At 42.7% G+C, this 15,557-nt stretch overlaps 1 protein-coding gene across 3 annotated transcripts; it reads left to right on the forward strand.

The window, feature by feature from the left end:
* The first annotated feature begins 2,489 nt into the window (after positions 1–2,489).
* Positions 2,490–7,594, forward strand: linc.pou2af1 (lnc RNA pou2af1). Of its 3 annotated transcripts, XM_030109481.1 has the most exons (5): positions 2,490–2,678; positions 4,274–4,371; positions 4,534–4,588; positions 5,148–5,482; positions 6,677–7,594. In XM_030109481.1, the coding sequence occupies exons 1-5, from the start codon at positions 2,672–2,674 to the stop codon at positions 7,043–7,045; spliced, it is 864 nt and encodes a 287-aa protein (XP_029965341.1). In that variant the 5' UTR covers positions 2,490–2,671; the 3' UTR covers positions 7,046–7,594. The 3 variants fall into 3 exon arrangements, with proteins under 3 accessions (XP_029965341.1, XP_029965339.1, XP_029965340.1); XM_030109479.1 differs by lacking the exon at positions 2,490–2,678 and having other exon boundaries at positions 3,627–4,371; XM_030109480.1 differs by lacking the exon at positions 2,490–2,678 and having other exon boundaries at positions 3,627–4,371; positions 4,537–4,588.
* The last annotated feature ends 7,963 nt before the right edge of the window (positions 7,595–15,557 follow it).

Below are 15,557 nucleotides of genomic sequence, written 5' to 3' on the forward strand. Positions count from 1 at the left end.
TTTTTTTTTTTTTTTTGTTTAATAATTCTGTTGAAGCATGGCTGAAAAGCAATGTCTGCCTTTCATTGATTAAATTTCATAGAATTTTTATTTATTACTACTTGTACAGCCCATTCCCAACCTGGGTTTGTGCACTGTGGGTTCCTCTGAGGGTGGAGGGGATGATGGTCTGGGACGAGTCAATCAATAAATTCCACTCTTTTTCAGATTTTGGGTGCTGCAACCCATTTATTTTCCTTGGCGCATATAATTCCACTGTTAACAGGTGAAAGTTGGATCAGGAAATCTCACATATGTCGCATGAGAGACACGATCCCACACGCCGCTCAGAAACATTAAAAAGGCTGTAGCTGTCTCTCTCTGCACACCTGCCGCCCATCACCTGTGTGCTCCATTATGCTTTCGCCCACCCTGCGCCCACTGGTGGTTAAACTAAAGAAATGATAAATGGCTCCTATACTTTTGTCAGATTCAACTTGTTTCTCTGACCACTGTGAATTTTTCTTTCACTTAACGAAGGGTGCCAAAAATTTTCTCCATGTCTGTATACACCATGTTGCCAAAAGTTTTTGCTCACCCTCCAACTCACTGAGCCAGACACTTCAGGAGGTTAAAGCATTGATTAATTACAGGCTAGTCTCTAAGAAGGCATTATGTTTTATAGAAAATTCTAAATTCACAAATTAAAGAGTTTTTTTCCCATTATATTCTGCTCAGTGAAAGATGTTGTAATGTCGCCACTGGGGGGCGCTGCTGTTCTGCCCCTGCAGCATGAAGCCTCTGAGGAGGAGCTGAGAGGTGGTGCCTGTGGTGAGGAGGTGGGAGAGAAGAGGAGGGAAACAGCCCTGGAAATAATCAGTCACAAGAAGAAATGTAGCAATAAGAGTAATAATAATACAGAAACAAGTTCACTATGGTCTGACAGCATCCACACTGATGTTTCAGTAGCAAAATAAGCAGAATTAAAACGATTCAAACTGTAAAAGCAAATAAAGTTGGTGAAAAAAAAATATGAGAATAAAATTACTCAATGAAGCGTTGCCACAAAAAAAACCGAAATTTTTTTAAACATTATTCAGTTAAAAAAAGAAATATGATATTCAAAAGAATCAAAAATATCTTTAATATTATTAGTTATAATCATAAGAACTGACAAATTTTTTTCTGCATTTAGAAAAAATAAGGTTTAAACAAATAATAAAGAAAAATAATATTTAAGGAAATAATTGTTTCCAAAAATGAATTGAATTAATTGAAAACTTAGAATACTACTACTACTACTATTAGTACTACTAATACTACTACTAATACTAATAATAATAATAATAATAATATAAGAGGAAGAAGAAGAAGAAGAATGTCACAAAGGATTCAAAAAATAAAAATTAAATCTAAAAGATGTTAAATAACTTTTATTGCCCTATTATCCTCCTCCTCGTCATCATCATCATGAAATCTCAAAACATGTAATGATAAAAGAAAATAAACATGAACCTCAAATTACATGTAATGAATCTTTTTGTAAAGGTGTATTATTAAAAGTGCTGCTCACATGAATGAGGTTGAATAAAAGATAGAAAACGGTCACAGTGTGAGTGAGAACACCAGAAAACACACCTGATAAAATGCAGAAAAACTTTAAGATCAACAATAAACGACAAGTGGAAACGGATTGTGCTCATATGGAGTTGTATGAAATCATGGTGGTCATAGCTGGTGTCATATTTTCTGCTCCACAGAAAAAAAATACCAAGTTATTACAACTGTATATGTGAAGTTTAATTAAATCTATCCATGATTTTTAGAAAATTATAATAAATCCAGTTGTTTTTGTGCTGAGTTGCGTTTCAGGCTGATGGAAGTTCTTCAATGAAAGCTGATGTAAACTGAAAAATAGAAATAAAAACAAACTGAATGAAAATGGATTATTTGTGGGATTTAAAGGAAGTAAAAAATGTGTATAAAGGTGATTTTGAATGAGTTTGGAGGAGCTCCTGCAGCAGGAGGGACAGCTGGAGGCCTGGGATGACAAAGATGGCTGCTGCTGCCCTGCAGTCACGCCCCCTTTTCTTACCACTTTTATGCATTTTCTCATGAAATAAAGCCTAAAATTTACTTTCAATGAATCTCCTGCGTGTAGAATGACCCCCGGAAACACATGGCTGCTCGTAAAGGGCAAAAAAGTGCGTAAAAGGTGCGCACTGGGCGCATCTCGGGCTCTCACACCTTAATGAAGGGGTGTGATGCTCTGATATTGCAAAAGGAGGATAAAATTCATAAAAGTATAGCTTTTTGGGGGTCGCAGTGCAAAATACCAGTACATTATATTAGAGTGGGGTTCATAGATGTCCACAAGTATCGATTTTGGGGGAAAAATCGATTTAACTCGGTTGCCTCTGAATATTCAAATTGAAAGTAACGCGCAATCAAATCCTTGTCAAATGAAAGAGTTCTGTCCGTTTTAAATAGTAGGCATGGAGAGAGAAAATCTCAAAGTAATATATACCCAGCTATATTACAGTATTGTTGCACGCTCTGAATCTACTACAAGACCTTTGGTGTGATATTTTTGGAGTCTTTTGTGAAAATTTCACTCTTGGCCAGTTTGCAGGGGGGAGAGAGACTTTTTGGCCTTCAATTAATCCTGGGATCCTCGTGCTTCTTGTCGACCATGAGTGGTAAGTTTGAGCTTCATTTTGCACCTGGACGTTAGTTTATTGTTGCATTTCCTTCAAAAAACCTGTTGCAAAGAAAGAAGAAGAAAAAAAGAGATTTTGTTTTTAAGTGGCAATATTATAAAAACATGACAGAGTCAAGAGGGGAAATGTGGCATTTTTCTGAACAGGTCTGTCACTTCTTCACGAGTTTTAACAACACCGAAGAGAACAAACTAGTGAATTAAACTTCTAAACACATTTTTTTAACAATCAGAATAATTTAATTGCGCTTTTCTTTCTGTGCTCCTTTTGGACTTTTAGATGCATGCACTCTTTCAGGTCTGACAGCTCTCTCAAACCTATTTCATTTTGAAGAAGAACTCAACGATATTTAGATGTTTTGGGGAAACATTTATTGTTAAAGTGGAGACTTGTGCAGGGAACGTTTGAGCCTGAGTGTGTGAGCGCCTGTGCGCAGCGCCGAGTTCGGAGTGGGATGTGTCTGCCTCACGCTTTTCGTCCAGTATTTGCCACATTTAAGACAAATCACGAAGTAGCACAGAGCTGTATGAATATTTATCAGATGATGCTTAACAGTCGAGGCTCAGTAAAGCAACAAGTCACTTTTTTTTTTTTTTTCAAAAGACTAGTCACTCCTGGATTCTTTAAATTACGCCTTTAGGCCTGAATTACGCGCACCTATAGCCAACGGGGCATTTTTTTTAAAATACCCAAATCGAATTTTCTCATGGCCAGGTAGAAATATACCCCAACAAACTTCTTTTCATTGACGAGTTTTATTGTGACATATGCAAAACGAAAAGGGAAAGGTGGGTGTGTGGAGGGAACGAGGAACGTTTGGAGCAGAGCTCCGCGGTTTGGATTTGGATACGAAAATCTCTGAGATTTTTTCGCGTTAGTCAACTGCAATCTCATCTGATCCAAACGTGACAGGACAAAGTTGCGCCACATGCACCGAAGCAAGAGACGCGGATCAACGCGTTTTAACGCGCCGATTGCAAAACCTTTCAGACCTGCAGCTCCCCTCAGTTCTTTTTGTATAATTCACCCACTTTATCCAACTTCCACCCAACGATCATGGGCGATTTCCCACCTTACACAGACCCGTGTTCACCTATCGACAATCGATCGTGGCACTATTTAATCGCCAATGCGGACTTACTTGTTTCCTGCTCTGGGTGGGGAGGCTCGGGATCTCTGGCGCGCGCCGTCAGGAAAAAGAGTCTGCGTGTCCGGGAAAAACCAAGACTTGAGCCTGACAGGGGGGAGCTGCGGCCAGGGAGAAGCTGGGAGGCTCTGCAGCCGGGAGCAGTGCTCCTACATACCCAAAAGATCGTGCGCTTTTACGCCTTGGATTCACAGGAAAATCTCTCCGAATAATAGCAGCATGCGGCGCAGATATGTTTTATTTTACAGTAGAAGTCATTTATGCTTCTGGCATTCACCAAACAATAATAAAAAAATAATTTGGAACATCTGTGGAGATGTTAAAGCTTGTTTGAAATAAACACTGTTTTTCGGTGGGGCTGGGATGGAGATGTGGAGTGCTTCACTTCTGGATGTGTGGTGGTTGAAAACATGTTGTGTTTGCGCAGCCAAGCCCGTGTACCAGGGAGTCCGAGTGAAGGTGACAGTGAAAGAGATGCTGGAGAGGAAGAGAGCACGAGAGGCCGACAAGAAGAGGCTGAGAATGGTAAAGCACCACCTCTCCACCCACCCATCATCATATCCCATCCCCTTCTTTCTCCGACTGCTTCAGTTAACCAAGAAAGAGACACAGCAGGAGAATCTAACACACACAAAGTTAAATCAAACATAAATTCTAACGATATTCTCCTTTCCTTAACTTTATTAGCAGGTGTCTCCACCTTGTTTGGACCTCCAGGAGCTTTGCGCGCCTGCATTTCCATGTAAGTTTTCCCAACCTCTCCTATCACATATCACCTTCCATATTTAAGTCCAAGGTTTGCGCTGTTCTGAGCTAAAATCACCTGCTCTGACCGACCAACTGCGTCATAAATCTGGGTAGAGTGCGCGCTGGCTGCTTAAAGGGAGAGTTTGTTGACAGCAGGCTGCAACCTGCCCTGAAAGGGGAACAACACACGCACAGGTTCAGCCTCAGACAGGTCTGCCTGGAATGCGCATCTGGCTAATGATTGACAGCGCAGAGCCAAAAAAAAAAAAAAAAAAAAAAAGACGCGCACCGTGCGTCTGATGGTGCGCTGACATCACTCCTTGAACTCAGCCGTTTATTTAAATGAACGTATAGTCCCATTCAAATGGCACACACGCACACGCACACACGCTTTAAACCCTCCCCACTAAAGATAGATTTTCCGGTGGAGGAGTAGAAATTCTTGATTTGAAATGCAACAACGCGCTGACCGGGCCGACGTGGACGCGACCATGCGCATTACACCGCCTGTGCGTGTCTGTTGGCTCTATCCTAAATGTGAACTTTCCATCCAGCTCCATCGGGTGCCTACGTGGACCCTCCTGCGGCCATCCAGCAGCCCGCGCCGGCCAGCTGCGGCGCTCCGGCCCTGCCGCCGCCCGTTGCGCATTACGCGGCTCCTGACGGCGTCCAGGCGCAGCCGGGCGGCTTCGACTGCCTCCAGGCGCAGTTCGGGGACGGGATGATGCCCGGTTTTGGCTACTCAGACAACAAAAACACCACCAGCAGCAGCAACAGCAGCAGTAACAGCAGCGGAGGCTTCAGCTACAGCCCTCCCCTGCCTCCTCTCACCGCCTCCCCGCAGCCTTGGAGCCACGAGCTGTCCCCACATGCGGACTACTGTGGGATGGTAGGTTCCTGCAAAGAAACACAATTAAATAAACAGCAACCTAAAGCTGAGAGGTAAAAGAAAATATTGTAAAGGAATACAATAAAAAAAAAAACAGAAAAAAATAACTTTAATCATGAACTTTTATTCTGTACTTTAAAACTCTGATAATAGGTCAAATTTGTATTTTGCTGTACTGGATAGTTCAGGGGTAAGCATGAGGGCCGCAGTCCTGCATGTTTTTAAAGTTCTCCTACTCCACCACTGTGTATCATGAGAATCTCTGCAGAAAGCTGCAAAGACTCAGGCTTAGAAAGTTTTCCCTTGTGGCCCTCCTGAACCAGGACTGCACACCTCTGGGACAGGATTTATGACTCTCTGAAATGTTTCCTTTTTATTCTAATTTGACCTTGATTTATTCCAGTTGTTGAAAGGCAAGTCACGCAAATACAAAAGTGTGAAAAACCCCTAACAATATCAGTTGTTGCTTGATCTGAGAGCATATCTTTTCTTACCTTTATTTTAACATGAAGTACCGTTGAGATTACATTTCCTTTGGAAGGGAGACCTGGGCAACATCCAGTACATCTTTACAATAAAAAAAGCTAAATATATTGAAGATAATCACATAAAAAACCTTTTCTGAGCCATTAAAACCATTTCTAAATGTAGCAAAGGATTTTTAATGAAAAAGTGTTTTCCACATTTGTTTTCATTGCCTCTGTTAACCAAAGGACTCACTGATAAATAGCAGTGTCATCAGCATATGGGCTTATTATCTTAGGATTTTCTTTCTGAGACCATTGACAGAAAGTCAAATGTATTTGGCCCTGGCATGAAGCACTTCAGGACTACTTTGGTTTCTTTAGGGAATTCCACGTTGTTGCCAATGCCAAGTTTGATAGCATTTTTTAAAGAATTTTTCCTCTTGAGAGAACCATCAGATTGGTGCTTGGGTCTAATTTACAACAAAACAAAGTTTTGTACTTCTTAAACTTGCTGCTATAATTATTAAACTGGCAAATGTTTGGTGCTGGTGCAATCATTTTTTTTTTAATAAAATGCTTTAAATCCTGTATAAATACATAAAAACAGATTTTTGCTGCATGAATACAGAACTCTCAGGCCTATCAAAACCCTGGATGATCCACTGCAAATCTGAATAAAATACCTTAAATCTGTAACTGTAACGAACCCCCTCTGTCCCTCTTTCAGGGATCTTACTCCTCCGACGAATCGCTGGCGCCTTATAACCACTGGGATTACTACAGCCCCTCCCCACAGGACTCCTTCTCCTCCTCCTCCTCTTCATCTTCCTCCTGCTACAGTTCCCCCACCAGGCTGGAGTCGAGTCAGCAGCTGGGCTTCATGTCCGAGCCGTTCCACCGCCAGCAGTGCAGCCCGCAGGCCGGTTACCCCGCGGCCCACTTCTGGCCCCGCCAGTTGGAGAGCTTCACCGCCGCCGACTACCCGGCCTACGACCCCCCAGACTATGAGTGGGCCTGCGCCATGAAGGAGCTGAACGAGAACAGTTTCAGGAGGGAGTTTGCGGCGGCCTCGTCGATGTGTTACAATATTCTATGAAGAGACTTGTGGCAGTATTACTTTGAGTGTAAATATGTTGTATTAAAGCAGCCAAGCTGTTTGCTTTGTATTTCACTGTGTGCTCTGATTGGTCTTTTCTTGGTGAGACGAAGGTGACGACTGAATGAACCGGATGGCTGAAATGTTGGCACCGTATGTTTTGATGGGAGGGAGTTTTGACTGTTTTTCTACGCTAGCTGTTTCTGCTTTCATTGACGTAAACCTTAGTGAAGCAATGATCTGGTCTTTACCCTGAAACAAAATCAGCCTGGTTATCAACGAGATCACAAGGCGGGTCGAGAATGTTCTCTGAGTATTAGATTTGCTACAATGAAACACTTTTTTGGAATCTAGAGTGAATCTGAAAAACTAGTAAAAACTAATTGTTGCCTTTCTCAGACCTTTACAACATGGAAGCCATCGATAGGTGATCACAACCCCCAACGATGGTCGCCTGCAGCATGGGTGAAGGGACTGACTCCTCCTCTAGCCCCGCCCACTGTATGATCATGCACATATTGTGTTGATGTACCAAATAAACATATGTTGAACTCACAGCACTGGATGACTCTCTTTATCATCTCACACACAGAAGGAGCATTGTCGAGAAAATGACCATGTCTCTGATGGTCGTATTTAATGGGCACACAAGACGTCCTGCTGAAGATTCAGTCCTGAGACGGTTTTCCTCGAATATTTCTCTTACATATGCATCAGATTATTTCTTGTGGGTTTCAAACTGAAATTATGTTGGAGGGAAACGTCTGGCATTGCTTGTCTTACTGCAGACCACTTCAGTGTTGAACCAATTCATTGTTATAAGTTTTTCTCAATATACCACTGCAACTACTACAACCACAGTTTCCACTTCTTTGCATGAATATTACTGAAATAGATTTTTTTTTTTCATCATTTTACTTGTAAAACTGTCCCCTCTTCAGAACCACTGGTATAGAGATTCACAGATTATTTTCAGCTACTTTAATCATTAGTATAGTTATAGTAAATATTCAGTAATCCCATTGCAGCTTTATAATCTGTAAATAAAATGCTAGTAATATTTCTCTTCTCGTTTTCCAGCAATATGAGAACAAGAGGAAAACTTCTGAAGGAACTTTTAAATCATACTTTTCTTAATTCCACAGTGGAATTGAAACTCTGTTGGCATTCATGGCATGGTACTTTTATCCAGTGATTCATATTTCCTGGAATCGGTTTGAGTTTGACAACTTCACTCCTGTAACTGCTTCTTCAGGCAAAGAGCCTCCTCTGATCCGTAAAGTCTCCGGCTTATCTGTGCTTACTGTCTTGCCTCCTTTCAATTTTTTTTTTTTTTGTAAAAAAGTCCCTCCAGTGGAGAAAAATGTCAGCCTGTGGGGCAGATGGCGAGACGCTGCGAGGAGACGATGGGTCTTGGACAAAGGAGGCGGGGAACGGGGACGGGTGGACGAGGGGTGGGGGGCCAATAACTGACAAAGGAGAATCGGAAGGATCAGAGACGGACGCACTGTAAGCTGTCAGCAGCACTTCGCTCTGATCTGTTACTACAAACAAGTGTCACTGCCCACACACACACACATGCAGACACACACACATTTCCTCCAGACCGATGCCTACAAGGCAGAGGAGTGGTCCAGCGTCAGTGTGTATGTGTGTGTAAGCATGAGTTCACATAATGCTGAACATTTCCATAAACTCTGCTTCAGCTGGGGTTTGGCAGGAGTTAGTGAGTGAAGAGAAACTCATAGTTTACTGTGTCCCTATTGAATAATCAGTGCGTCAGGAACAGCCACATCTTCCCTGCTGACTGTAACATTCACTTTTCTCTTCTTATTCCCTTTTTTTCCTTTAAAACGTGGCCACAGGCTTTCCACTTGATGCTGTGACTCATTATCAGGCAGATAACAGCAGCACAAGAATGTCAAACATCCCTCCGCTGGTGTCGTATATCATTAAAGTGGCAAGTCCGATCTAGTTATGAAAAGTCGGGCTTGATCGGCGTCTCTCGCATCTAAAGTGCAGAGAGTGCACCTGACCTGACCGACGTGCTCTCGGCTTCAGCCAGGCTCTCCAGGTACTGGCAGATCTGAACTAAACAAACAGGAACCCTGCAGAGGGGCGAGAGTGTGGACGGGCGTGTTTATCCTCTGAACCGCTCTTCACACCTGTCGTCATTCCTCAAGCTACAAGCGGTGTGGGATCCGCAGATCCTGTTCGCAGCCGTCCCCCGGCTCGGTCCTGCTGAGCCGGCAGCGTGGAAATCCCCCTGCAGAGACTTGGCAGAGAGACGGCCTGCCTGCGCTCAGGCCCGAGCGCTTTCCTGCTCCAGGTCACGTCTGCAGGTGTGGGACGGGCTGACGGTGCCGGGGCCAAGTCTTTATTCATTTACTGCCCTTCTTTGTTGGCCTGGTTATCGATCTGCGGGCTCAGAGTGCATTAGGAACATGCGGCCTGATCAATCAGAACACAGAACTTGAGGCAATGTTTGAAGGGAAAATCGCTCTTGTATTTCTATTTACACAGAAAAGGCAAGAAGTGTTTTCAGAAGTTGTTGTTTATGCCCGTTTCCATGACAACAGAGTTGCAACATTTTCAAACAGTTCCACCCTGGGAGCTGTTCTCAAAAAAAAAAATGCATTTTCAGTACAATGAATCAAACCTTTTCTCCATAGATGGTGCTGAAATTACCAAAAACATGCTTTAATTCAAATGCCACAGCTTGCCCACTACAGAGGAGCTGAGGAGTGTCGTGCGGCTCCAGAGCTGCAGGCTTGCTGAGGAGTCGGAGGTATAGATCACACATGTCAGATTTAAGAGATGCTGCAGAGAAAGAGGGCAATAAAGAGACGGTGCATAAAGTTAATGACCTGCAGCAGTGACACATTAATGTGGGGGAGTTAAAAGATGAGTTACCCTGCATAATATAAGGTTTCAAAGTAGTTTCAGTCTAACAACTGAAGGCGTTTCTGCCGTTCTCAAGTGAGGACACGGTTGTCAGAACGTTGCAGTTTAAACGTCACATTTTTCTGAAAGAGATAACTCACAAAAACAACACATCCTCACTTGAAACTCTGTGCAAAGAGCTCATCAGATTGTGAAAAAAAGTAAATTATTAAAAACATCTGCTGTAATCATCAGCATGCATCTGCTCTAACGGAGCAGTCAGCGTTCGAAAACATTTTCTTCTTATTTAGAAAATAAATAAGAACGTTCAATTCAGCAAGAAGTTTGATGTGTAATTTAAAAAAATCACTGAGATAAACATGTCAAAAACACCGTTTTTCTCTCATTGAAATAATGCAGGAATTTTCAGAGTGAGGGTATGTTCCTATGTGCTTTTAAAGTTACTTTTATGTAAATTCTAAAGCTGAAGGTGACATAAAGCAAACTTTTATCTGACACATTTTTTCATGAAGTAATGTAACTGGAAACTCGGTCTGTTCTTTTCTCCCTCAAACACTCTGAACCTTCAGCTATCAAAGACTGAAACGTCTGGAAAATCAAGCTTCCCAACATTCAACATTCAACATTTAATCTTTCTGAGATTGTGTTGAAATCTTTGTGTATTTTTGTATCGCACAGTGCTTCTTTTGTCCTCTCTAAAGCTTACACAGCTCAATCAATGTCATCTAAACTACAGCCTCAAACATCAACAGTCGTTCAGTTGTTGAAACTTGACATGAAACTCTGGCGGGATTTTAGTGAAGCGTTGTCACATCTGTACAGTGAGCGGAGCAAACAGCATCAGGCTGATGAATGAGCTGCTGCCTGTGTCACTGACTGTTTACACCCATTCACATTTCTCCTGCTTCAGCTGCACACACACACACACACACACACACCAACTTCACGCCTTCAAGGCGCACGCTGGGAGAAAGTGAGGAGAAAGTCTTTATTTACACACCAAACAGCAGTGAAGTGGAGGGAAAAGGCAGCAGATGCTGGAAGTTGTACAGTCAACACTTTCAACACTCCTGGTTTATCAAAACACAGAAGAATACAGAAAAGGAATTCATTTGTTTCTTCTGTCAGGTCGCAATTCAAAGGAACAAGCCAGTGTTCAGAAAAGTCGACTTATTATATCTACGATTGTACAAGTCATTAAAAAAAAGTCAGTGGTTGCAGTTACTCCTTTAAATGTAACTGATTTCCTCCAGTTACTATTGATATAAAGTCATTAACTTGTTGGAGTTGCACTTCCACTGCTTTTGTCTCGTTACCATCCTGTCTTACACATTTACACAAATCTGTGTTTTTGCTGTGAGTGCCGTTCAGCCAGTGACTGATTTACTCAGTAAATAAAACAGCAACGGTAAACCCGAAGAGTCCGGACGGCTTTTGCTTTTATGGACACAGGTTGGCTGTAAGGTTTATTTTACTTTGTTAAAGCTCATCTAGGTTTTGCAGAAGCATGGAAACAGATTTCCAGAGCTCCAGAGTGTGTAAATATCAAACCAATATACCTTCATGAGTCCTTTTAGACTTTGTCATTCAGTCCACCAGAGGGTGCCACGCTGAATCAGTATACTAACCAAATGCCAAGAAAAAGACTTTTTGTTTTTCAAAAAAGGAAACCATCGCTGATGTGATTTCATTAAAGATCAATTTAAAATGTGATAATGGAAAAAAAAAACTGACACTTTAATAGGAACAAACCTTTTAGGCTGCTCAGGTTGAGGTGAGGGGATAGAAGCCGAGAGAAGGCAGATTGTGGGCAGGGATCAAACCGTGTATAGAGTGTGGGGTAGGGATTCAAACATCAACTCGTCAGGGTTGCAGAGCCTTCAGTAATTGTAGCTTTAATTTTAATCACCTCAAGAGCCAAACCAATAGAATCACGATGGGGGGGAAAAAAAACAAGAAAAGACTGGAGATTATAAAACTGGTTTATCAATCGATTGTTGATATAGCTTCCAGTGGAAATTCCCAGCACTGAGACTCCACCTGCATGACCCCTCATGTGAGATAACTGTAGAGATATCTCCCATAAGAGCGAGCAGTTGGAGAGAAAATGACACATCACAGGAAAACAATAACAGCCAGGCGGCTTGGGCTGCCCTGGACTTTTCATTCGTGGCTTGTTATCTGGATCTGTTTGGGGATACCTGTCTCATTAGATATTTCTCTGGGAGCAGCGCCGCAGGAACAGGCCTCGGCACGACCGGTTCCAGTATCACTGCTGCTGCAGCCGGCCGAGATGAAGACCCCGATAAGCATCCGGAGCACAGGCAGGGAGAGAAACTGTGAGGCTTTATCCAACCGCGGTCCACTGGCTGCTCTCACTCACCACCAGCTTCTTGATCGCGCGCTGACAGGAAACAGTGTGCATTGGCTGTGTTTTCTGCACTACGACGGGAAGAAAATGGAAACACTTGGAAATGTTTGAATTTTTTCTTACTTTAATTAATGTTTGGGCAGTGTGTTTGAAAGAAAAACAATCTGTCTTGTGAATTAAAGCAATCTGATCTGAGGCTGTCCCAGCTGGAGGTGGTCGAGCGCGTCCCTCAGAGACCTGCCTCCAGCTGTCCGCCTCGGAGCTGAGTCAGTCTGGACTCTGAAGGGTCCGCTGGCCGCCGAGTTCAACTCCAGAGGACTCGGTCCGAAGGTTTTCAGAGAGACGAAGAGAAGGAAGGAGCAGACAGGCTGCCTGCACTCCCAACACTTCTGGGAACGTCTCTTTCTACTTAACAACCACAGCAGTATATCTATCTAAAAAGAATAATTTAACTCACACAGACTGTGGCTTTCATTGATCGGGAAAGAGTTGATCGGATTTCAGGACGAACAGTCTGTCTCCAAGTTCACGTTGGATTGAAAGTCACTGTAACAGTATGATTGCTTCCCTTTTTAATCTTCTTTCCTGATTAAAGATGTGTATTTTACACAGTTTTCCAGCAGTTTGGTCTCAATGAAAGCCAACAGGAAACTGTTGATCTGGTGACATCCCATGAACTCCACCAGCGACAGGTGAAGCTCGCCACCAACAGCATGGTGGTTGATCACTCCTCAGTTCTGAAGGTCAGGAAAGCCCATCCAATAGAGAGAACAAGCCAAAAACGTTGTCACCTTTCCAAATACACACACAGAGTCTTTGCTGGGAAAAGCTGCTGTCTGGGATTTCCCCTCTCACCACATACAACCTGTCAGACAGTTCTGTCTATTGACAGGCCTGTTTGCTTCTGCAGTAAATGTAAATGAAGGTTTTACTCCAGTACTCATAAAAAACAACAACCCCTCAACGTACTGTTACACTGGAACCATAAAGCTGTTTTCACTCCCTGTAGAGAATTACCCAGTTTCACATGATGTGAGAGAACAGGAGGAGTCTCTGAACCCGCTGCTGAGGCAAAAGGACCTGAGTGTGGAGATATTTAAAGACATAATAACAATGTTTTTCCTCCTGAGTCCCTCCTATCGGTTTGATCTGCGTCGCACCGCAACACACCATGAGAAGACCGTTATTAATAAAAAAAAAACTTGACTAACTGAATCCAGACTGAGTTCGTACAGCGTGTCAGGAGAGGGAGGTGGCTGTATTTCATTCATTCACGGTGAACTTTGAACCAACTTTCATATCGAATCTCAAGTTAGAGTGGAGAAGCTGAACTCTCCAGTCTGAAACTCATCATAAAGCAGCAATATTAACAGATGGTGAAGCCATCCATCTGTCCATCCATCCATCCATCCATACATAAATCCATCCATCCACCACCACAACATTCCGGTACAGTGACTGCACTACGATGACAAGCTTCAACTTCACCTTGGATCTTTTACAAAGTTTTTCCTGTATGATGAATTTTAGAAATGATCTGAAACTACCGACTTCACCTGTTACACTTACAGTGGTTGTGATATTGTCATTAATACATAATTATCAAAAACCCACCCCCCTCACTGTCACAGGTAAATTGAGTGCTTCCTCAAAATCACTTTAACCTGCAGCATTCTTATTGCACTACTATTCACACTTCGGCTTCAGCCAGGGGTGTCAAACGAGAAGTTTGGGGACTAAATTGGTCCAATTAATTTGCAAAATTAACTTTTTTTCATAAAATGTTGATTTGCTGCTAGCTGCTGTTCTTAACTGATTTAGCGTGGAGTATCACTGAAAGCTGTCAAGGTGGCAAACAGGTAACATCAAGACCACGATGTGAGGGTGAAAGTATGAAAATGTGCAAAATGCCACAAATGAGGACTTGCTCTCTGAACATTTCAGTTTGATTTTTGTACAAGGGGTGCATAATGTTGATACTGCACTTTATTTTCCCTGAAAAACCATCAACAAGAAGCAACGTTTTTTTTGTAATGATGAAGGTAGGAAACATAAGTTGTTCTTGAAGGCCGCCATGCAAACATTTTCTTGAAGTGTTCACTTGTTTTCAGAGACATGCATCAAATGGTGTTTCTATCTGTGAATGAAACAAAAGATATTCTTCCTCTCCTTCTGTGTTGGCATCCCAAGAGTCCTCTTCATCTTTAATCACAGTGAATAAATTCACGGTTGCGGTATCAGTTTGTCAATTATATGTAACATGTACAAGATCCCAGTCAACCACATGATGAGACAAGCCCTGTGTTATAACCACAATGATTAAACTGGATTTGACAAATCCAGTGCAAACACTGTCAGGAGCAAAAAGATTGATTTTCAAACCATCATCCATGGTCTCAAACAGAACTTTTTAATCTTTTAAAAGGAGTTTGAGTGAAGGTTCGGGTCTGTGGATTGTGCCTGTATGATAATCATGAAACTATATAATTCAGGGGCCCCTGAGGGTGCCTGGTAGTCGAACCCCAGGGCCCCACCTTTCCAGGAGCTCCATGTGTCCCGCCTGTGCATGCGATCGGCGGCGCTGCACAGGCACGTTCCTGCAAAATGCCCCCCGGCCGCCAAAATGGAAGTTTTTTAAAGAGATTAAGCAGCCCTCATAAGGCGCTGACTTTAAGACAAATTAAACTGTTACAGGCTGCTGCTCTGGAAGTCGAAGGCGAGAGTGAAACGGCGAGCCGCAGGCGCCGACTGTATCAGCAAAGAGTCCCGCTTGACGCTACCTTTCAACACCGCTGATACGTCTCAAAGCCCCTGAAGCACCCTGAAGACGTGCGAGCTGAGGGTGCGTCAGCCGCGTGGCGCAGGACCAAGTGGCCTCGCTTTGATCTGGAGGTGAGCTTTTGTGCTAACTCACGCCAAACCTCACAGAACACATGCTAATGCTAATGCATCATGACTCACCTTTGTAAATCATTTGCTAAGAACAAAAAAAGAAGGAAAGAAAGAAAATGATGGATGCTGAGAGAAATATGAAAAAAGGATACATGAGAAGGAAGTGCTTCAAAATCAAATGGCCGTCTTGAGTTCATGTGACTTTTTGAACATAAAATTGCCAAATCTTGCCCGTGAACTCAAAAACAGGAAAACAAAAACGATGCATTTTCCCTTGAAACCTTGTTGTGTGAAGTGTTGAAGGTTTTGACAGCTTTGGGAAATATTCTATTTACATATGCTGCA

The sequence above is a fragment of the Salarias fasciatus genome, chromosome 14 (genome assembly GCF_902148845.1).
Source record: "Salarias fasciatus chromosome 14, fSalaFa1.1, whole genome shotgun sequence".
NCBI classification, from domain to species: Eukaryota; Metazoa; Chordata; class Actinopteri; order Blenniiformes; family Blenniidae; genus Salarias; species Salarias fasciatus.